This window comes from Colossoma macropomum, unplaced genomic scaffold, assembly GCF_904425465.1.
Source record: "Colossoma macropomum unplaced genomic scaffold, Colossoma_macropomum, whole genome shotgun sequence".
In the NCBI taxonomy this organism is placed as follows: Eukaryota; Metazoa; Chordata; class Actinopteri; order Characiformes; family Serrasalmidae; genus Colossoma; species Colossoma macropomum.
The window spans coordinates 10,796,778-10,821,767 of record NW_023494803.1 but is presented as its reverse complement, the minus strand read 5'-3'; the positions used below and the strand labels follow the sequence as shown (position 1 = coordinate 10,821,767).

Sequence of the window (24,990 nt, the reverse complement as noted above, 5' to 3'; positions counted from 1 at the left end):
GACTGAGGGTTTTAGGGTCGAGCGTTTGAGGTTTGCGAGTATTATAGTGTACTGTGGTTACTGATTTGAGATGCATCGAAAGCCTTTTTTTTTGTAAAGAGTTCCTATATCCTATCCATATATATACACACGTATAAATATGTATATGCGTATGTATGTATAGGCATAACATTATGACCACCTCCTTGTTTCTACGCTCATTGTCCATTTTATCAGCTCCACTTACTGTATAGGTGCACTTTGTAGTTCTACAGTTACAGACTGTAGTCCATCTGTTTCTCTGCATACTTTGTTTACCCCTTTTACCCTGTTCTTCAGTGGTCAGGACCCCCATGGACCCTCAGAGAGCAGGTACTATTTGGGTGGTGGATCATTCTCAGCACTGCAGTAACACTGACATGGTGGTGGTGTGTTAGTGTGTGTTGTGCTGGTACAAGTGGATCAGACACAGCAGTGCTGCTGGAGTTTTTAAACACTGTGTCCACTCACTGTCCACTCCATTAGACACTCTGACCTTTTCAGTCCACCTTGTAGATGTAAAGCCAGAAACGATAGCCCATCTGCTGCTGCACAGTTTGTGTTGGTCATCCTCTAGTCCTTCATCAGTGGTCACAGGACGCTGCCCACAGGACGCTGTTGGCTGGATATTTTTATTTGGTGGACTAATCTCAGTCCAGCAGTGACACTGAGGTGTTTAAAAACTTCAGCAGCACTGTTGTGTCTGATCCACTCGCACCAGCGCAACACACACTAACTGCAGTGCTGAGAATGATCCACCACCCAAATAGTACCTGCTCAGTGAGGGTCCATGAGGTCCTGACCACTGAAGAACAGGGTAAAAGGGGGCTAACAAAGTATCAGAGAAACAGATGGACTACAGTCTGTAACTGTAGAACTACAAAGTGCACCTATACAGTAAGTGGAGCTGATAAAATGGACAATGAGTGTAGAAACAAGGAGGTTGTCATAACGTTATGCCTGATCGGTGTATGTGTATATGCGTTTATAGTGTGTGTGTGTGTGTGTGTATGTGTGTGTGTGTGTGTGTGTGTGTGTGTGTGTGTGTGTATACACGTTCTGACAGTGTTGCTCCAGCGGGTTCGGATCGTCTTTGTAGAGCAAAAATGTCACTTCCGTGTTGTTCAGTCCACAGGGGCGCATTCGGTTTCAGCAACGCTGCCAACACGCCTATGTTGGTGTTGAACAGGGTAGGAGTTGCAGCACTGTTTCACCCCCCACCCCCCCTTCAGTGAAGTATTCTGTTCTCTCTCACATCACACCCTCCCTCCCTCTCTGCATATTGACTTTGTCAGAGTGAGCTGAGGACATCAGTAGGGCAGTAGCACAGCCCTTTAAAGATCGTGTCCACTAAACCGGTCCTGCACTGCGCTAATGCTACGTCACACCACTGAGTCACAGTCACAGTAACTTTTTTGGCCAGGTACAGTTGCATATTGTTGCTTTCAGAACATTGCATCTCCAGAAACATAACTTTACAGGGGAAGAAAAAAGACATCCTATTGCCCATCAGTTTGGGTTTTTTACATAACAATTTGTTACACTGTAGAGATTTAACCAAACATAATCTCAAATATGACAAATATTTTTGAATATTTGCAAAATTAAAATGTCATATTAACATCAAATTTATTTATTAGCAAAATTCTAGCTAGTTATATTTACATTTTATTGGGATGCATTGATACCAGTACTGTTATCAGGTATTGGGCTGATGCTACACTTATTTACTCATGTATACGCTTATATACTCATACTCATAAAAATTCACAGATAACAACATCTGATACCCACTGATACTCTGTATACTCATGTGCAGCTTGTTATTCTGAATCAGTTTTATTGCTAATTCTCAATCAGACTGTGCTTTTTGTACAGTGTGAGTATATAAATCATAGGCTTTGTCTGTAGATGTATTCAAACATATAGTGTGAATCACCAAAGAATGATGTTTATAAAACTGCAGTCTGTCTGGCTTTAGAGGACATTCAACTACAGCTCAGTCAGCCAATCAAAAGACTCCAGCAAGATGTAAATTTTCAGGCATGAGCTGCTCAGGTGCGTTAGCCTCGGATGTGATTCCTGCTGAGGCAGATGAGGATCAAAACTATGAAACATGCTTTGCTTACAGGTGTACAGAAGCTCTTTTCTGATGTGGAACAAAACTCCTTACTGCACTACTTGATCGAATTAATGTAAGTAATGTAGCATAGCTAGCTAATGCGCTTTCATTTAAAATCAGCTAGATTTTGATGGTTTATTTGTTAAGGTACATCGCAAGGTACAGTGTTTGTGCTAACAGTTACTTCATTCTAAGTAGGAAACTCTGTATAGTATCGTAATTAGTATCGCATGTTCTTAAAAAAAGACATTGCTACTTAGTCTGAAAAATGCCGTCGATGCATCACTAGTATTTTCAGTGCGAATGAATGTCAAATGTTTAATTTTTCAATATTATGGAACTCATCTATCATGGATAGAAGGTTAAAAACAAGGTCTTTGTCAAGCGGCCACACTCTGACATCTTTTCAAATGTATTTACAACAATTACAGCAATTTATACTGTAACTTGGAGACTAAACAGAGTGAATATGGATGTTAACTAGAGGTCTGCATTCCTGCGGGACCCACCACCACATCTTGTGGCGCAGGGCTAATTTTCAGCGTTATGGACGGTTACCCGGCCCGGCGTGGGCAAGAACGGGACAACACATTCGTGTAGAAAAATCCCATAAATGAATGAATAGCCTAAATAAATTGATAACAGTCTCTTAAAAACTTGTATATATAAACACTCTATAACAGCAAAATAAGAAAAAGTAATGAACTCATTCTAAAGTCGTGAACGAACCAATCAAATTAACACGCAAGTTGTTCTTATAGGCTACAGAAACAGCAGAGCCTTCAGACAGCCAGACAGACACAACTGTGGAAAATGCTTTTAAGAAAGGTGAACACACAACAAAGTGAAGTCTGACCTACCACAGTTATTTTCAGTCATGACTAATGCAGATGGAAACCAGTTATACAGGACTGCAGGCGGGAGCAGGACAAAACATTTAGGTTGCGGGCAGGGGTGGGACAAATTGTGCAGTTTTTCTGTGGGAGTGGGATGAAATCTTGTGGGAGTGGGGCTACAAAAGCGGACCCCTACTTCAGACCTGGAATAGAAATTAAACATGTCATACTTTTGAAATGTAATCATTTTTAAACATTGCGGTCTACTTTCTTATTGATATACAGTGCAGTATTACTGTGACTGTCGCTTTCATCATCTCCACTCCATTCCTCCTGGTTTTAGAGCAACATCTGCTTCACGAGTTATGAATATGACTTATTACTCGTCACGTCACACTATATTGTACATAGGTGGCACCCTGTAAATAAAAAAAAATATATATATATATATATATAATACAGTACAGGTACCAGAAGGGTGGGTATGACTGTAGCAGGTGCAGATTCCACCATCTTCATCTTTTCATCACTGAGATCAATGAAATCGATGACCTTTTCAGAGAGATGGCAGAGTGGATGCTGGGAAACTTTTTGGAAACTCGCCACAGAACTTTAGAGCATCGATCATAATCCAGAGCAGCAAGCAGACTCTTCATCATCAGCATCATCATCGTCATCATCCTTGTCCCAGTGTGTATTATTAGAGCTGCGGGAGGTCAGAGAGGTCTCTGAGACGCTGCTGTTGTTGCTGTATGTGGTCAGAGCGTGGATTGCTATCCCTGACAGGCCGTCTGTATTGGTGCATCAAATGTGCATAGAGAAAGAGAACCGAAGACAGATGGACGTCGGTCAGTACCTCTGTGGTCCTGTGCTTTTCTGTAGTCCACTTTCGTTTTGATTGCGTTCTGTTTTGTGTGTCTTCTTTCACTTCTCCTGTAGTAGCGCGTGAGTCTCAGTCCTGGAGATTCAGCTTCGCACGGACACTAATAGAAGTGAGCGACATGCAAGAGCACTGCATGGACTAGAGTTTCACAGCTGAGAACAGTAGAAGCCATAGTTTTGTCCATAGTTGTGTCCATGTTTATTGATAGTAGTGTGTCATGCAGTGTCAAAGGTCTATTAGATGTTATGTAAAGTGGAATTCCACTGATTTTTCCAAATGTCTGTAGTTCAGTGGTTGAGATTAGGGCTGGGCAATATGACGCTATATATTGTTATTGTGATTGTCACAATACAGTATGCTTTTCTGAACATATTGTATATCGTCAGTACTTGTAGAAACTGACCAACTGCGTGTTTCATTGTAAAGAGAGCAAAATTAGTCAGTTTAACTGCCAAATATTGAATAAAAATCATTGCGTTCTCAGTTTATGATAGTATTTTTTTAAAAAAAAATTCTCTATTTAGATGTCTGAAAAAAAAAAATTTTCTGACGTACCATGTTGTGAAAATTTCTTAAAGTATTGAGATATTAGATCTTTGCAATATCATCCAGCTCTAGCTGAGATGTAAACCGAGTCATTCAGAGTGGTTTGGTGTGAAATGGTTGATTTTAGAGACTCAGATTTCTTTACAGTGGTGGTGATAGGGACTAGGGGTCACCATGACAACAGCACAAATATATATATATATATATATATATATATATATATATATATATATATATATCTATGTAGGAATTTGTCAGGGATGCACTGATGTGGGATTTCTGGGCCGATGATAATATCTGATATTTTTCGTGTATGTACCTGTCAATGAGTGTGTTTACATGCATGTAATAATCTGATGACTGCAGAAAATCAGATTTTGTCAGTAATCCGATCAACATGTTTTTATGCACTTGGGTAATCAAAAAACGGGGAAACTCCAGGTCTACATGAGTCAGACAACGATCAGATTTCTGCTTTACAACCAGCCAGTAACCTCAAACTTCATGAGCGGCTTTTTTTAAAAACATTGCGCCACTTTACCTGAAAATATGAACATACATCTTCGAGAAGATGGAGAATATTTAAATCCTTCATTTCGTCAAGCATGTATTTGGTTTCAGTGTTGCTCCAAAAGTGTTTTGCTGCGTCTTGCAGCAGCTTTCCTTGCTTATTTCCAGTACCGTGGCCTGTTTTCGCACATGCGCAGGCTGAGAAATCTGAAAGAAATCAGAGTAAGAGTTTACATGCACTGAGAAATCTGATTACTGAGCTAAAATCCAGCTCTCTTCATGAGATTTCTTAATTAGATTTCCTAATCAGATTTCTAGACCTTACTCCAATCTAAGAAATCGGAATGTGATGTTTACATGTACATTTGAATAATCAGATAACTGCAGGAATCTGATTATGATCAGATTATTAAGCGGAAGTAAACGCACTCAGTGGTTATATGTTACAAATGCAGTAGAATGAGTAAAATAGCAGGTATTTTAGCGTAATAGCCCACTCTGCTCTTCCAGAATGCAATAAATGCATCACCATGTAGCGATTTAGATGACCTAAGTGTCTGATGCTGACATTGTTTTTAAAAGGGGTGCTCTGGTCTTAAACTGGACTTTAATATATTATTTTTGTGTAATGTTCCGCATTGCTCCCCTCAGCATCATCAGTTTGATAGAATTTAACATTTTTTAGGTATTCCAGCTTTTGTCTTTTCTCACTACAATTCCCAGCATGCATTGCTCAAACACATTGTACAGCCATAGGCCTCCGAAGTTGTGTGGCATTAGTGATACAGTGCCAACATTAACTGGTCATCAGACTTTCTTTTTCATAGAAATAATTCAGTCAGCGAGCAAAAATAAGGTTCAGACAGTCTGCCCGCAGCTGTCCACCCAAAGGTTTTTCAAAATTAACTTGCACCTTTAAGATGCATCATCAGAAGGGGGTTTTCTGAGTCTTTCAGTGTTTTCACTTATAGTTCGTTTTAAAAGAACAGAACAGTTCATTTTGTGTTCACACTGTAAGTGAACTATAAAGAGGACTCGGTTTTCTTTCTGGACCTTTGGGATCTCAGACCACTTCTTGTTCAGATCACAACTCCATTAGAACTCAGGCCTCTTTCGCTCCACTCACTGTGTGCACAGCGCTCGCAAAGTGGGCAGCGTTCTCTGATAAATCTAACCTTTCAGGAGGCGAGAGGAACTGCAGACCCGCATGCTGCTCTCCTATTGGCCTCCTATACGCTGGAACGATTGGCCGAAGTGCATCGTGCCAAATTGGAAAAATGACCCTGTGGTCTGCCGCGGTGAATTTTCATTCGTTCAGCGTTCAGTGTGAAAGCAGCTTAACCCTCTATTGCATAAATTATTACTTAGACATGATAAAAATCTTTTAATGTGTTTTTGTGTTTCAAAATTGCTTAAATAATGGAAATATTTGGGAAAAAAATCTATGTATTTTTTTTAAGTAGGGCATTTGGTAAATTGTTGCCATATGGCAACAATGCCCAATCGTACCATAGCACCATAAAATCTAAAAGCACCATAGAATCAAATTTTTTTCTAAAAACATGCTTTTCTTGAAAACAAGACCAAACAAATCCAACTTTGTAAATGAATACAATTTCAATTGGTATTTGGAATATATGATAATTACGACATCATAATAAAAATTCCTGATCATGTGATATCATACAATATTTGTCCTTTCAAAGTAAAAGACCCCTTTACCACATTTAAATAGGTAAATATAGATTTTATATTATTGTTTTTTAGTAAAATTGAGATAAAGTGATTGTTGCCATATGGCCACACCTTGCAATAGAGGGTTATAATTGCCTTTCATGCCCAGCATGATCCTTTAACATGGTGTTATCATGCGGGTTCTCTCATCTTTTCACTTTAATATGTCAGCACTGCTGTCTTGTCTCAGATCACGGACAGACTTTATCCTGAGTAGAACCTTATAAATGATCCCTGGTCTGTTTTTACCTGCTGAAGTGCTGAAGACTGTGGCTATGTCTATGGCGAGCCTCAAGGTCTTCACCATAAAGCACAGCTAAAGTAAACTGGGGCCGTTTTGTTTTCACAATGTACAAATCAATCGAACGACAAAACGAACTACAAACGAACGAGTTCGGTTCGTTTTTGGGGCCGTTTAGAGGGGTCTGAGTTCGTTTGGCAAAAGAAACCATGACTCAGTGGTCTGAGTCCACCTTAGATGCCGAAACGCGAAAAGTGCCGAAAAGTGTGAAAACACTTTTAAACCAGGAAATCTCACTCTAGACGCTTTCTACAACTGTGAGAGGCGAGTCAGCGTGTTTAACACAGAGGCAGTGATGGTTCAGTTGTATTGTTTTGACTGGAGCGCTCCTTTGATCTTTAATCAGTCATCTGTCCAGACTGATATGATTATGATGTCATCATCCGTAGAGACCGTGTCAGTGTGTGAGGTAATGCAGTGTTAGCAGTGCTGATTTTGCTGGCGCTCAGTCAGAGCTGATCAGAGTGATTGATGACCTCTTACACACTCAAACAGCTGAGCTGACCATGTGGGAGTCCTACACTCTCTCTCTCTCTCTCTCTCTCTCTCTCTCTCTCTCTCTCTCTCTCTCTCTCTCTCTCTCTCTCTCTCTCTCTGTCCCTCTGTGTCTCTCTCTCTCTCTCTCTCTGTCTCTCGCTCTCTCTGTCCCTCTGCCTCTCTCTCTCTCTCTTGCTCTTTCTCTCTCTCTCTCTCTCTCATTCACTCTCTTTGTTTCTCTTTTTGTCTTTTTTCATTTTCTTTTTCATCCTCTTGTTCTCTTTCTCACTCCCTCCTGCTCCTTTCTCTTTCTGTCTTTTTCATTTCTCCCTCTTTCTTTTCCTTGCTCCCCCTCTCTTGCTCTCTTTCTCTCTATTCTCTCTCTCTCTCCTTTTTTCTTTCTTGGCATCTTTTTCTTTTCCCTTTTATGCTTTTCTCTCGTCCTCTCTCTTTCTCTGTTTTCTCTCTCTCTCTCCTGTCTTTCACTTTCTCTCTTTTTCTCTTTTCTCTCTCTCTGTCTCACTGTCTTTCCATCTCTAGATCTTTCTTTCTTTCTTTCTTTCTTTCTTTTCTTTCTTTCTTTTCTTTCAACCACTATTTTTCATTGTTTGTTCTATGTCTGTACATGTAATTTTCTCTTCATTAGTCTATTTTCTTTTTATCTTTGTCTAATTTTTTACTTTTTCTCCCTCTCTCTCTCTCAGCTGGTTGTAAAGCATAAATCTGATCACTGTCTGACTCTTGTAAACCACTGTATCACTGTGATCCAAATGCAGTATTGACTAAAATGTAATCACTGTAATCATTATCTTAAATTTCCATACTGTTTTATCTCTGCAGGTCATATAGGTGATGTTGAAATAAGGTACTAAACACTGGTAAACATTTTTTAAGGCGGTATAAAGAGGCAAAATTCAAAAATTCCCGAAACAGCCCGAGACTCATTAGGGTTGAAGTTAACGCTGCGCTGAATCGTAGCTGTTGGGTGCTGTGAATATGTAACTTCTGCGTGTTGCTTTGGGGGCGTGTCTAAAGCACAATCATGACCTGTAGGCTAGTTTTGTGCCTGAATATTGTTTTTTAAACACATAAAAACTTTTACCAGCCCTGGTATTTCCTGCTGCCGTCCACTGTTTTCACAGACTGCAGGAATCTCTGCTGGACCTGCGCGCAGAGCTGGACGCTGGGTGTGACCCAGACGCTTTCCTGCCTCCTGTAAAGTAAACTCAGATTTGCTGAAGTTGGTGCAGAATGATGGTGCAGAATGATGGAGCAGAGACGGCAGGGCGCGTGCCAGCTGTGGTCACTGTGTCAGTTATCCATGCGCAGCTGTATCGTGTCGTCTCTCTCCCTGATGTTCGTTGTGTACGTACTGCTAAACGTGACAAAATGATGAATGAAAGCGCTGCTGGTGACCAAACACAGTCTTACAGAAGAGATAAAAGTGTTTATTGTTTTCAGTGTTTTAAGTAGTAAATCTGTCAAATATGATTGAGTGTTTGTTGCAGCCCTGCTCTCAGTGCGCTGCGTGCGGGGCAGGGGTGAGTTTAGCCTGTCCATTTTTAGGTTTTTGTTTTTTTTTGTTTTTTTTTTTGGTCCAGTCAGATAATGTGATTGCACTCAGGCACTCAGAGGAAACAACCAAAAACAAACAAAGCAGGAAACACAGATAAGAGGTTTAGAGAGAGAGAGAGAGAGAGAGAAAGAGAGAAGGAGAGAGAGAAAGGGTGGGGGAGAGAGAGAGGGAGGGAGGGAAGGAAGAGTGGGGGGGGAACAGGGAGGGAACATTGAGGGAGTAAAAGAGACAAAAAAAGAGAAGAAGGGAGAGAATAAGGAGAAATAGAGTCAGGGCAAAAGAGACACAAAAGAGAGAACGTAGAGAGAGAAAGAAATAGAGAGGGGGAAGCGGGGAGAGAGAGAAGCGAGAGGGAAATAAGGAAATAGAGAAGGACAGAAAGAAACAGGAGAGAAGTGGTGAGAGAAAAATAGAGGGATGAGAAATAGAAGGGAGAGAGAGAGAAAGGAGGAAAGGGGGTGAGAGTGAAAATGGAGAAAAAGAAAGGAGAAATAGAGGGAGAGATGGAAAAGGGATAGAGAGAGACAGGGAGAGATGAAAAAGGGAGAGAGAGAGAAAGGTGAAAATGAGAGAGAGACAGAAATAAGAGAGAAAAGAGGAAAAGGGGTGAGAGAGGTGAAAGATAGGGAAGGGGAGAGAGAGACAGAGAAGAGGGAAAAGAGAGGAAAAGGGGGGAAGAGAATGAAAATAGAGAAAGAGAGAGACAGAGAAGAGAAAGGGGAGAGAGACCAGAGAAAGTAAGGAGGAAAAGAGGGGAGAGAGAGAAAAGAGAGAAGGAGAGAAATAGCAAAGAAACAGTGAGGAGGAGAGAAACTGAGACTTCTTAAATCCTTTAGGGCTGTTTTGTTGTTTTTTCCAGTCAAGCTGACTGAACTGAGCTGCTGGATGGAGGGATGGATAGATGGACGGATGGATGATGGGTGCTGGATGAGGAATGGATGCTGGATGAGGGACAATTTTACTGTTTTTCAGTACTGAATTAACATAATTATGCCTTTATTAGATGGACAGATGGGGAAGTAACAGCCTCTACTCTTCTGGGAAGGCTTTACACTAGAAGTTGAACATTGCTGTGAGGATCTGATTGATCCCAAAGGTGTTGGATGGAGCTCACTCACTCCAGAGAACGCTGCTCCACAGCCCAATGCTGGGGGGGGCTTTAGACCCGATTTGTGGAGGGAGCACTGGATACTCCAGAGTGTCCCGTTCTGTCGGTCAGTGCTTTTCTGGGGAGATGATAAAAGCTGTGTGTCTGTATGGGCAGTGGGTGACCTTACAGCAGCTGAATTCACTCAGTAGAAGGACTTTCAGGGTAGAGAGAGAGACCTGTGCACTGCTGTGTAGTTCTGGTTGATGCCGGCTCGTCCCGATGGTCGGATTATTTTCCTCTTGACCTTCAGACGCACGTCATTCCAGTGAAACAGAGGAAAAACTCGTCTCTCTGTTGCTGTAGCAGAATTAATAGATGTTAAAGCTCCACTTCAGTGACATTAGTAAATATTTAAAGAGTAGAGGTGTATGAGAGAGGGAGGAGGGAAAGAGAGAGCCAGGAAGAGAGAAAGAAAATGAAATGAGAGGAGGCAAAGAGAGAAAGCAAGAGAGAAAAGACAGAGAGGGAGAGACAGACAAATGAGGCAGAGAGAGAGAGAGAGAGAGAGAGAGAGGGGCATAGAGAAAGAGAAGCAGAGAGAAAGAGAAATGAGAGATAGAGAGAGAGAGAGAGAGATTAGGCACAGAGGGATAGATAGAGAAAGAGAGGCAGAGAGAGAAATGAGGCAGAGAGAAAGAAATGAGACAGAGAAAGGAGATGGAGAGAGAAAAATGAGGCAGGGAGAAATTACAGATAGAGAGAGAGAAAGAAATGAGGCAGAGAGAAATGACAGGGAGAAAGAAATTAGGCACAGAGAGATAGATAGAGAAAGAGAGGCAGAGAGAGAGAAATGAGGCAGAAAGAAATGAGACAGAGAAAGGAGACGGAGAGAGAAAAATGAGGCGGGGAGAAATTACAGATAGAGAGAGAGAGAAAGAAATGAGGCAGAGAAAGAGAAATGAGGCAGAGAGAAATGACAGGGAGAAAGAAACGAGAGAGAAAGAAAAACGAGGCAGGGGAGAGTGAAGCTGGTTCTCAGTGGGGGGGTGGAGCTGGTGGGTTTATAGTTACAGGAGGACCTGATGTCACGTCTGGTGAGATTAGAGAGAGTCGCAGTGGTGGAGTCTCATTAGGGTAAAGAGTGTAATGAAGGTTAATACAGCTTTAACTCAGAGTTTTCTCTTTAATGTCAGTGTGGGTTGTGGAGTGTTGGGGGTGTTGGGGGGGTTTAGCAAGATCCTTATTTTTATTTTTAATTATAGTTTCATTTTTCAGTTTCACTTCCCAGTTTGACCTTGCAGATCTAAAGAGACAACAGAATCAGCAGCTTGTGGAACACACACACACACACACACACACACACACACACAAGAACTGAGATCATAAGCAGAAAAAATCAATAAAGCAGCACACAATTACCAATAAATATTAATACAACCCCATTTCCAAAAAAGTTGGGAAGCTGTGAAAAACGTAAATAAAAGCAAAATGCAGTGATGAGCAAATCATTTAGACGCAATATTTCATTGAAAATAGTACAAAGACAACATATCAAATGTTGAAACTGAGAAATTTTATTGTTTTTTGAAAAATATTTGCCCATTTTGAATTTGATGCCAACAACACATTCCAAAAAAGTTGGAACAGGGGCAACAAAAGGCTGGTAAAGTTGTGTAATCCAAAAAAAAAAACACCTGGTGGTTGATTGGCAACATGTCAGTAACATGATTGGGTACAAAAAGAGCATCTCAGAGAGGCGGAGTCTTTCAGAAGTAAAGATGAGGAGGGGTTCACCACTCTGTGAAAGACTGCACCGTCAAATAGTGTAACAATACAAGAATAACATTTCTCAACATAAAATAGCAAAGAACTTTTGCTTTTCATCTACGATACATAATAACATTAATAGATTCAGAGAATCTGGAGAAATCTCTGTATGCAAGAGACAAGGCCAAAAACCAGTAATGTCTGGCCATGATCTTTGGGCCCTCAGGCAGCACTGCAATAAAAACAGACATGATTCTTTAGTGGAAATCACTTCATGGGCTCAGAAACACTTATGAAAACCAGTGTCTATGAAAACAGTTTGTCGATGCATTCACAAATGCAAGTTAAAACTGTAAAATGCAAAGAAGAAACCAAATATGAACAGGATCCAGAAATGCTGCCACCTTCTCTGGGCCTGAGCTCATTTAAAATTGACTAAGGGGAAAGCGGAGAAAGTGTCCTGTGGTCTGACGAATCAACATTTGAAATTCTTTTTGGAAATCATGGACACTGTGTCCTCCGGGCTAAAGACCACTCAGCTTGTCATCAGTGCACAGTTCAAAAGCCAGTATTCATGATGGTATAGGGGTGCATTAGTGTACATGGGATGGGTGACGGGCACATCTGTGAAGGCACCATTAATGCTGAACAATATATACATGTTTTGGCAACATATGCTGCCATCTAGATGTCATCCTTTTCAGGGAAGGCCTTGATTATTTCAGTAAGACAATGACAAACCACATTCTGCATGTATAACAGCATGGCTCTGTATTAAAGGAGTCCAGGTGCTAAACTGGCCTGCCTGCAGTCCAGACCTGTCACCACTGATAACACTTGGAGCATTATGAAACGAAAATTATGATAAATGAGTCCCTGAACTGTTGAGCAGCTGAAATCCTGTATCAAACAAGAATGGGGAAACATTTCACTTTCGAAACTACAGCAGTGTCTCCTCAGTTCCCAAGCGCTTACAGAGTGTTGTTAAATGAGAAGGTGATGAAACACAGTGGTAAACATGCCCCCGTCCCAACTTTCTTGGAACGTATTGTTGGCATCAAATTCAAAATAGGCATATATTTTTGCAAAAAACAATAAAACCTCTCAGTTTCAACATTTGAAATGTTGGTTTTGTACTATTTTCAATGAAATGTAGGGTATAAATGATTTTGCACCTCATTGATTTTTTTTATTTATTTATTTTTTTTATTTACATTTTGCACAGCGTCCCAACTTTTTTGGAAATGGGGTTGTATTTTAATCATTTTAAACCACAAGTGAAAGTCACATATCAGTAAATCTAGAACAAAAATCCCATTTAGGGTTAATGAGAAGCTATAAAACAGGCTCAGTTTATATCACAATACCTACATTTAGAGTGAGTTATTCATTTAGCCTGATGAGAATGTACACGTTAGTGTGATGACACTTTAATTCTCTAATTCACCAACAGCAGCTCTCACTCTCTCTCTCTCTCTCTCTCTCTCTCTCTCTCTCTTTCTCTAAACTGCTCTTATGTAATTACACAGTAGAACAGCTGGAGTATTTCCACCTCATCTTCCCCCATAACATCTCTCTCTCTCTCTCTCTCTCTCTCTCTCTCTCTCTCTCTCTCTATCTCTATCTCTCTCTCTCTATCTCTCTCATGTCATGGTTTCAGTCCAGTTGAACTGTTACATCATGTCAGCTCTGATGTAACTGTGGGGGGATCAGATCCAGAGTGAAACTGTGGGATTCCACAGCAGAGATTAGAGTGTTTATGGTCCGAGTGGTTTATAAAACAGACTGCAACTCACACACACACACACACACACACACACACACACACACAGGGGTAACACTGCCATTAACACATGAGCTCAAAAATTGCTCTCTCTCTCTCTGTTATATGTAAATATGCTATATTAATGCAGAATGAAATATGCCAAAGTTTTTATTTCTATGTATATACATATTTCCATTTTTTGCAATTTTCATTTTTCTACATCATTTGAGCACGGCAGCCATTGTTAACATTGTGTGAAAATTTCATGATGAATGGACCAATAAAAATGCACCACAATTGTTTAGTAGAAAATCTCTTTCCATTGACGTACATTAAACGTAAAGAAAGTTTTTGACCTCTCCTGTGATGTGTGTATGCATTTGTATGCGTATTTATTTATTTATATACATATATATATATATGATATATGTGTGTGTGTGTGTGTGTGTGTGTGTGTGTGTGTGATGTATATGTAGTTTGCCCAGCAGTGGCAGAAACATTCCACTTTGCTGTTATGTTGAGGTAAACCGAGGTCAGCTACTGTAAGACAGGGCTGTGTTTTTTTTAATAATGAAGGTGTGTGTGTATGTGAGCCCCCCACACTTCTGGTGGTGGAATCTCATATCGCAGTGAGAACCCTTCAAAACATAGCCGTGTTGAAACTTTGTCATCGCAACAGCCCAAACACACAAGCTTTCAGTACTCATTAGCTACGCTGGCAGTAGCTGTGTATGTGTGTGCATGTGCGTTAGAGCTGGTTGGAGCTTTAGGTGTGTGAGTGTCAGTGAGTTTGATGTGTGGTCAGTGAGGTGTGCTGTAATGTGATTACTGCAGGGAGTCAGAGTGCAGGTGTGTGCGCTCTTTGGCCATATGGCCATGTTCCTCATAGAGCCACTAACCCAATCACGTGTGTTTGGGTGTGTTTGTAGGTTTACAACATTCAGAATGATTGCCACACTAATATCTGATCAGACTTAGGCGGGCGGATGTGAAGTTCACAGGATAAATCATCTGCAATTTAAGATCCTGTGAAATCCAGTTTACTTTTTACCTACGTTTGGTTTTCTTTTAGTTTTTTTGGTGGGAGATTTTCACTTTTATTTTAGCTGTAGGTACAGGTGGATAATGTTTTATCATTATCATAAAACATTAAAGACTTTTAAGTACTGATGATATCCACAATGATGTGCAAATCATGTAAGCCATATTTTTTAAAGGAAAATATAACAAAGACAACATATCAAATGTTGAAACTGAGAAATTTTATTTTGAAAAAAATATGGCTATTTTGAATTTGATGCCAACAACGCACTCCAAAAAAGTTGGGCCGGGGGCATGTTTACCACTGTGTTTCATCACCTCTTCTTTTAATAGAAGATTAGGTTCCTTTTTCTCTGTTCCAACTGACCAGATGTCTGAAAAAATGAATGTCGTGACATATCATGTGCCCTAAAAATTTCTTTGCAATATTACATTTTTGCCCTATACTTGAGTGATGCTCAACTTGGGTCATAAAGGAAATGTTTAAAAGAATGAATGAATTAGTTTATAACACATGCTCCTTCACTCATGTTTAGCAGGCTGAAGATTCTCCACAAGGGGGCACTAGTTACTCTCACTTTTTATCACTGAAAGAGAGGAAACTGGCATGAGCCCACACCAGCAAGATCTCACAGATGCCTGTGTTGACAGTCAGTTTGAGCTTAATTTTGCGAGTGTATGGAGTAAAAGACCTTATACACACTGTATGTAAGTATATTATATAGAATTTCTGCATAATTCAGTGGTTAAGATAAAGTCATTCAGAGTGGTTTGGTGTGAAACGCTCCGTTCTAGAGAAACTTAGTATGAATTGTTCACAGTGGTGGTGATAGGAACCAGGCGTCCACCTCTAAAAGCTCCTTCTCAAAAGGCTATTACATAAAATGGTTATGAATTCACTGCCTGATGTCTGAGACGTTGTTTTGCAACAGCTCTGAGATAAGATTTTAAAGCTAGTTTTTAAAGCTTATTATTTCATGTGGAAAATTATAAGGCAAAATAATTTCCAAAAAAAACATACTTTTCCAAGTGTACCACTATTTTATCATTTCAACATCACATATAAAACTCTTGTACACTTCGTAGATTCACTGATTATTTTGGATGGTAAACAAAGTGGCCTGTCTGCGCTCTCTGCGTCACGAATAATCATAGGGCCTCAGATTTGTTTGTTCATTTATGATCCCTGAATAAGGTCATATCTCTGTTTCCCTCAGCTCGAGTACGTAAATCGACTCTGGACTACGTCACCTTTCCTGAGGCCTTTCAGAGTGAGCACGACAGCCAGACCAGGCAAAACCAAAGCCGTCTTTGTGCCTCTCGTCCCGGACAGGGATATTTTTTAACTGAAGGCTGTTTTCCTCCTAAAATCAAGCCAAAAATAGACCCTGTTTTTTACACAGACGCTCTGAAGCGCCCGAGGATGCTCGTTTCCAAGCAACGTCGGACACTCCGGCACAATTATGAATCATTCAGTAAACGCTGGCCCACAAAAGTGGTTTGTACTGAATGAAATTAAAAGGGAGAAAAAAGACAGACTGATGCCTGATGGTTTTGAAAGCCTGAACATTTTCACCCCAAGAGATCACAGCTCTTGTTCGACTGCGGCACATTACCCAGCAGAATGAAATGTTAAAATTAGACAATAAAATGTCTTTGTAAAATTAAAATTAAATTTCAAGTCAAATTTAGGTAACACTGTAAAAGTGCATTTCCTGAACAAAATGCAGAGAGATTACACAGCTTAAGCAGTTGCTAGGCGGTTGCCAGGGTGTTGCCGAATGGTTACTGAGGTATTTGTACAGGTGTGAAGTGGTTGCTATGGTATTCCAGGTAATTGCTAGGCTGTTGCTGTAGCAAATCATATGTATCATACAGCAAAGCACTTGTAAAAAAGATGGTTCTTCAAGGGTTCTTTAATAAAGAAAATGGCAAACATGAAAGGGCTCATGGAGAAAGTGCTGTAGATGGTTCTATGTAGAACCTTTTTGAAAATGGTTCTATATTGCACCCAAAGGGTTCCTCTAATGTCACAATGTCAAGCTTGTAACAATAGAAGAACCCTTTTGGGCGCTATATAGAACTTTTTAAAACGGTTCTATAAAGAACTATCTATAGCACATTCATGCACATTTTTCATCTGTCTGAAGAACCCTTTCATGACACAAAGAACCATTTAATCATGCAAAGGGTTCTTTGAATGTTCATGGTTCTATATTGAACCGTTTTCTTTACTAAAGAACCCTTAAAGAACCATCTTTTTAAGAGTGTAGAGTGTTGCTAGTTGGTTCCTATGGTGTCCCAGGCGGTTACTAGAGTGTTGCTGGGTGGTTGCTATGGCATCCCGGGTGGTTGCTAAGGTGTTGCTTGGTTGTTTCTATGGTATCCCAGATTGTTGCTTGTTTGTTTCTATGGTGTCCTTGATGGTTGCTGTGGTATCCCAGGTGGTTGCTATGGTTCCCTACATGGTTGATAGGATGCTGCTAATGGACTTGTATCAACAAGACAAAAGTTGGGTGCACAAACTTTGCACCCATTCATTCCTATGGGAAAACAAAATTATTATTTAACGATAATTGTACGAAAACCATACGTCTGATTAAAAAGCTACAAAGCACATCATTCCCAATCAGACCGGACATTCTGGAGTTGAAACTGCGTTGATATCTTGAAAACTGCTCTGCAGTGCGTGATCGCTGATTACACAGTAAAGTGTATAGTGAAATGTGGTGGTATAATACGTAAGAGAATTACATGATGGAATTAGACGGTAAAGAAGTAGACGGTAAAGTTACATGGTGAAGTTAAATCAGACAGTACAATTATAGAATAGAGTTACATCACAAAATTTTACAGTAAAGCTAAACAGTAAAAATACCCGGTAAAGTTACACACTGAAGTTACATGATGCCGTTTTATTGCATGGTCACATTGTCACTGTAAAATTCTGGTGAAGTTACACAGTAAAGTTTCAAGGTAAAATTGAATGTTAACATTATGTAGTAAAGTCATGTGGTTCTTTTCTCAAACGCTAGAGGGCGCTCCCGAGCGAGTCCAAAATGAATGGGTTAATATGGAGCATTTTGAGTAAAATCATAGTTTATAAATGCTTGAACATTTTTAATGTAAAATAATGCATTTACACTGAACAATGAATAGCATGAAACATTTTAACACTGCTGTTATATTTGTAAGAGCTTTAGGAGTTTGAAACGGCACCTCATGTACATCCATGATGTCTGTGAGGATGAACAGCTGGTGAGCTGGTGAGTAGCAGTAATGTGAGCGTCCAGCGATTAGAAACTATTTTAACTTTTCGTTTTTAGCCGTTGAGCTCCTTTCACGCCCATTCGTTGAGGACTCGCTCATGGGTGCCCTCTGCTGTTTTGCAGTCCTGTTTTTGATATAACGGGGGAAATAGGAAGTGGCCCAGGCTCCTCATAAACCAGCTCTGGTATGAACTCAAGTTCAAGGATGAGAGTTTCTACAGTGTCTAAGAAGATGCCTGTTTAATTTGAAACTAGTCTGAAAAGTCAGGCGGTAATCAAATGGTGCAAACAGACCAGCACAGTTTAATAACTGAAACAGGCAATTAAAGCTTTGATAACAGTAACTATGTTTAAGATATAAAATGCACAGAGATGGAAATTCTAATATATATTCAAATATAAAAATGCACACCATGTTCTTTTTAAAGTCATATTGAAAACTTTGTCCTTGACCCAAATAGTACAATTTCGGTCACACTTTATTTGGATGGGCCCCTGTAGATGATCTACAGATACTTAAATTATTAACACACTTCTGGTGATACTTAGTTGAGTATATGGTTATGGTTAGGGTTAGGTTTAGGAGTAGGTTTAGGTTTAGGGTTGAAATTAGTGTTAGGGTTAGGTTTAGGATTAGATTAATAGAATCTTTCAGACTAAACTTCAAGTTTAGTTGCATTGAATTGATATTTAGTTGAATGTTTGTTAAATACAGAACTACAAAGCATCTACAGTTGACCATCCAAATAAAGTGTTAAATCACATAGTAAAGTTAAAGATTAGACCGTGAAATTATTGCCTCAGGCTGTGAAAGCCTGTATACACTTTAACACTGAATGCCTGTGTTTTTTACTGCGCTTTAATATTGATATATGTAGGTGGTAGATAGTAATCAGAGGAAGGGATGGAGGCAGGTTCACTGTATGAGTTGGTGTGTTTGCCTGTTGGGGGGGTGTTATTTGGTAAGTACTGAATTTTTAATGCTGGTGTGTGTGTGTGTGTGTGTGTGTATCTGTGTGTGTGTGTGTGTGTGTGTGTTTTGTAAGTGATAGGTCTGTCCAGTCTGGCCTTCATTTGCTCCGGGACAAACTGTAACATGTTTTCCAATTAAGTAGCACCAACAGTGTGTGTGTGTGTGTGTGTGTGTGTGTGTGTGTGTGTGTGTCTGTCTGTCTCCTGTTTCTCTGCTTTACACAGGACCACTGACCCACTCAGCCCTCTGCACACTGAGACCCAAATTACACACACATACACTCCCTAATCAACACTCACCTCTGCCCTGAACACACACACACACTCCAGTCACTACAGTAATAATGCAGTTTTGATAAATCTGTAAATTAGGCCTGTATTATCAGTGAATATTGGTAATGTGTGATGATAGATTTGTTTTTAGTTTAAGAGCATTTTGTGCACATTTCTCTCTCTCTCTCTCTCTCTCTCTCTCTCTCTCTCTCTCTCTCTCTCTCTCTCTCTCTCTCTCCCCACCTCTCTCTCTTCTTCCCTGCCCTCTCTGTATATCTCTCTCGCTCTCTCTCTCTCGTGTGTGTGTGTGTCTCTCTCTCCTCTGGGTTTATTCTGGTTAGTGTTTGGTGTGTGTACAGTGACAGTGTTCAGAGTTGCTGGTGAAAGTGTGGAGTTTTATCACATATTGAACTCGAGTGAGTTCTCATGATGAAGGTTTTGCTCATGATGGAGTTTTTAGTCAGGAAACACTTCAGCAGTTACACTGGGGGGGTTTGATGAGAATGTGGGAGAGCCGATGTGGTTTGTGTGGCTCAGAACAGGATAAACAGCTCTATATCACATATACCTGTGGTTCATGAGAATGTGCGAGATATGGGTGAGTTAGGGTCACCCCATATCTAAAGTTTTGTTGTTTTTTCAGTTTTTCACATAAATGGAAAGTATCTGTTTCCCTTTACGTTGTCTGTAAATTTAATGTTGAATGAACCAAAAGAAACGGCCCAAAATTACTTGGAAAAAATTCAGGTTCCATTGACTTACATTAAAAGTAAAGTATGTTTTTTCCTTCTCCTGTAAAGTTATCATTTTGGAGATATGAGGTTTTGTTCCGACATCAGCGATATATATATATATATATATATATATATGTGTGTGTGTGTGTGTGTGTGTGTGTGTGTAAAATTACAAAACTATATAAAATTATTATCACAACATTAGTGGATATAAAGATAAAAAGCAGACACAAGGCAACCTAATATAATTGTAAATATAATAACAAAATTAAAGTAATAATCTAAGTTATCTATTAACATATTAGTGCTATATAATATTAGAATAAAATGAATGTACTTTATCTAGAACATAATGTTTTATTATATATTATATTCATATTATATAAAAAAGAAAGTGCAGTGTTACAGTTCAGCCCATGGGTGGTTCACTATAACAGACAGAGGGTCTGTTTAACACCTTCTAGAAAAGTCTGAATTAGTGAAAACTCATGTGCAACTTGTGTTGTACTGGGGCGGCGGCCCACCATTTTTGATTGAGCTCAGCCTTGGTAAGGCTCTGTGCAGGCCACTGGAGCTCGCTTTGTGCACGGGGGCTCAGTCCTACTGGAACAGGAAAGGCTCTTCCCCAAACTGCTGACACAAAGCTGGAGGCAGGGACCCAAACCCTGAAAAACAGCCCCCGCCCATTATCCCTCCTCCACCAAACTTTACTGCTGGCACTGTGCATTCCAGTAGGTTATGTTCTTCTGGCATCCGCCAAACCCAGATTCATCATCAGACTGGAGATATTGAAGCGTGATTCATCACTTCAGACAACACGTTTCTGCTCCAGTGGCAGTGCTTTACACCACTCCAGCCGACGCTTGGCATTGCACATAGTGATCTTAGGCTTGTGTGCAGCTACTCAGCCATTGAAATCCATTTCATGAAGCTCCTGATGCACAGTCCTTGTGTTGATGTTGCTTCCAATGGTAGTTTGGAACTCCGTAGTGAGTGATATGATGGAGGACAGACGCTTTTTACACACCTCGGTGCTTGTGGCCCCGCACTGTGAGTTTGCGTGGTTTACCACTTCCTTACTTGTTGCTCCTAGATGCTTCCATTTCACAATGATGGCACTTACAGTCTAGCAAAGTAGACATTTTCACAAACTGACTTGTGGCAAAGATGTCATGCTGTGGCAGTATCACATTTAAAGTCACTGAGCTCATCAGTACGACCCACTCTACTGCCAGTGTTTGTCTATGGAGTTTGCAAGGCTATGTGCTTGATTTTATACACCTGCACTCAATAATTAGGAAGGATGTACCTCTGGATGTATAGTGCGTTTATGTAGTTACATGATTAATTACATTAACGTTAAGTTTAAATTCTGTACAGGTTTAACTTCTGACTTTTTTTATGCTTGTTTTGCTGTCTAAAGTGACAAATATGAGGGGGAAAAAGATGTTTTTCTTTATGCAAAACAAGACTACACACAATAATAGCTTGTCAGATTCAGAGCATTATAAAATATCTCCTCTTCTACGTAAAAACACTCATGTGGTATAGATTAATAGTTTAGAATCTGCACTTTCCACACAATTTTTCCTTGTTTCGATGAACTATCAGAAAATGTTCAGATGAAACTGTAGCTATTAACCAATTTCTTTTCTCTGTTTGATTGACAGGTACAAGCCCTTCTTCCCATTCCAAGTGCAGCCGTCGCCGGCCTCGTCATGTGACTCGGATTTATCAGTTCAGGATTCACGACTGGTGGAGGGACGTCTCCGTGTCACACTTGTTGAATGTAGCAGGTAAAGATATATTAGAGGAATAGTTTGGTGCAGAAGAAAGCGCATACAGCCCCCCCCCTCCGTAGTGTGTTATACAGCGTCAGAAACCACGTAATCAAGTCTGTTAGAGATACTAAACTACTCTACACAGTTTGAGGCAAGCATGATGATTTAGGGCTGCATTTAGCACCATGCTAATTGGTGTACATAAGCTTCCATTAGCTCCGTTAGCTTTATAGCTTCAAAGCACAACTAAAGAAGCAATCTTCAGACATTGAACAGGTCTTGAATGGGATAAGGGGGGAATTTTTTGCCAGACTTGTCCTTTATCTGTCACTCCAGCTAAGATAACCAAAGCACGTTTGTATCAGCAACACTTTATCCTAATATCTCCACAGTCCTGACTCAGGGCTGAAGAGGTCAAAGCTGCTGGATTAGTGGAACTCTAAGATAACATATGTTTGGGTTCGGTGTAGGACAGCATTGAGGTTGAGCTGATAAAGTTACTTTGTGTTCAGCTCAGCGCTTTCTTACACTGAATAGGTCAGTTTACTAGCTGGAAAACACTGCTTCATAGTTTCACTATCACATTCATGAGTTACACAATACAAGTTACAAAAACAAGTTGGTCAACACCACATTGCAGTCATGTGTTTAAGCCATGGAGGCAAACACCTACCTTGTACTTCCATATAATGGCCTCTTTATAGGAAACACCTACCTTGTACTTTCACTCACTGGCCACTTTATTAGAAACACCCACACTGTGCTTTTACTCAGTGGCCACTTTGTTAGAAACACCCACCTTCTGCTTTTGCTCACTGACCACCTTATTAGAAACACCCACCTTGTACTTCCACTCAGTGGCCACTTTATTAGAAACACCCACCTTGTGCTTCCACTCACTGGCCACTTTATTAGAAACACCCCCAGGCATTTAATATGCTGCATTGTGTATGTTTAAATGTAATAACATAATTATAAAGTCATAGTGTGAGCTAAATAGACAAATGTAAAGCACTAGCACATCGTCAGCAGCCAGAGTCATAATATAAATATAAATATTTAAATAACACAGATCTTAAAAAGTGCTATGTTAAAGGTAAGAGGCGACTGGCTGTTTAATGAGTGCTCTTAACTGCCTCACCATATTATTCTCTTAATACTGCAACACAGATTGGCCAAAATCGAAATAGTAAACTGGGAGATTGCTAATTACTTGCCTGAAAAAAAATCTGCCTATTTATTTATGTATGTATTATTTATGGTTCAGTGTATGGCACCAGACTGTAGGCGCTAAATAAGTGCAGTGTGTTGTGTTTTGTGTCTCCAAGTACTCACAAATTAAATTACGCTTCACAGCCAGCTCAGCGCCACAAACGCAGGCTTTGTTGATTTAGTTTCTTTCAGTTCTTTGGCTGTCATTTGTTTGGTTGCAGTCCTGTTTATTGCCGCTTCATCTGACATTCAGGGAATCTAGATTAGGAGATTAGATATAAGATAATCCACTTGCATAAGGAAGAAGAAACAGAACTTCCCAGAACTGGAGTTCAAAAGCTGATTAAAAGCTACAGAGAAAATGGGGCTCCTAACAACCACCTGGAAGACCAGGTAGACACCAAAACTGCCCCATCAGATAAACAGCACTTGAAGCTTTCATCTTTGAGAGAGAGGAGAAAATCAAGCTGCTCCAGATCTGAAATCATCCACAGGTGTTTCTGTCCATCTTTCCACTGTGAGAAGACAACTCAGCGCTGTGGGTCTGAAAGGATGTGTAGCTGTCAAGAAGAACCTCAGTGAGAAAAGGAGACACATCAAACAAAGAAGCTGAACAATGGACTGACCACCCCAGAGTCCAGACCTCAACATCACTGAATGTGTTTGATTACTTCAGAAAAGGATCAACCAGCTTCTAAGACTGAACTTTGGATGTGTGTCTGCAGATTCTTTGAGGAGCTGAAAGTGAGTCTCCTGAAAAGAATGGAAGCTGGAATAAAGCTAAAGAGTGACTCACAGAACACTGAAAAAAAGTGGTTAACTCTGTTTCCCTGATGCTAAATAATGAACCTACCCTAAACTCTTGGTGGTGCGGCTGTTCTGTCCTCATAATCAGCTTCTGGTCATTTCTTAACAGCTAGTAAAGCGATGTAGGTGCCAAAAATGACCTTGTCGTTTGTTCTGTGGCAGAGACGAAGGACGTGGCCTTGCTAGCCCGTTCACACCAGCCGCCCTGCTGCTGGCCAGTGCAGTGAAATCCTAAACGCCTGCCTGCAAGCTGCTGCGCTTCCTCTCTCACGCAGACAATATGACCGCAGCAGCGTCCACGTCACCGGCGCGTGTGAGATTGGTGATAGAGTGGTGATCAGAAAGAGCAGCTCATGAATAATAAACTCCATCTGGTCATTATGAACCCAACCCAGCACTGACTGAGAGAGCAGCTCCAGACACTGAGAGGAAGTAGAGCGGGAGGGCCTTTGGGAGCAGTGCACGGGTCAAACGATTCATTTGCTCTGAAGCAACACAAACATCTAAATACTTTATGTAAGATAAAATAATCATAAGCTTCAAACGTTGTTACACTCGCAGTAAACAATACAAATCACGTCTAAATATCAGCTTTTTGAGTGGTTAGTGTGTCACTCTTTGGCCCAATCACATTTCACCCCTCCCCTCTACCACTTAGCCCTACCCTTTGATTTGTGTGTTCACTCCTAGGGGTAGGGTGTCCTGATTCTTGTTGAGATAGAGGGGTAGGGTGAAGTGTTAGGGCTACATGACCCTCCAAATGGAGGTTATGAAAAAAAGAAAACTGGCAAGATGGAGCAAAAGTGACCAAAGAAACCCACAAATGTGAGAATTTTCTCCATTAAAAAGTACAATAACCATTGTATAGCTTAGTTTAATGTAATTACAATGTAATATGGTCCTGTTCCTTATAACTAGCATAAAAAGTTGCTAATAGTATGCTAATGTCTCTAGCTAAATGTCCCTTTCCACCTTAAATGGTGCAGCAGTTACATTCTGGCACTTTAGGTGTCAGAACTGCTGCACCATTTAAGGTGGAATGGGAAAATTAGAACAAGAAGCTGACAAGTAACTGACTCCAGCTTCACCTACACTCTTAAAAAAGATGCTTCAAGGGTTCTGTGGTAAAGAAAACAGTTCTATAAAGAACCATTAACATTCAAGGAACCCTTTGTATGACTGAAGGGTTTTTTTGCATAGTGAAAGCATTCTTCAGATTGATGGACAATGTGCTGTAGATAGTACTATATAGAACCTTTTTAAAAAGTTTTGTAAA

General features: G+C 40.3%; 1 protein-coding gene across 1 annotated transcript in view; it reads left to right on the top strand.

The window, feature by feature from the left end:
- Positions 1–24,990, top strand: part of pdzd8 (PDZ domain containing 8) — a 69,735-nt gene that overhangs the window by 6,271 nt on the left and 38,474 nt on the right. The window contains exon 2 of the mRNA XM_036593174.1: positions 21,585–21,710. Coding sequence (XP_036449067.1) covers positions 21,585–21,710 — 126 coding nt within the window. The remainder of the gene's footprint in view (positions 1–21,584; positions 21,711–24,990) is intronic.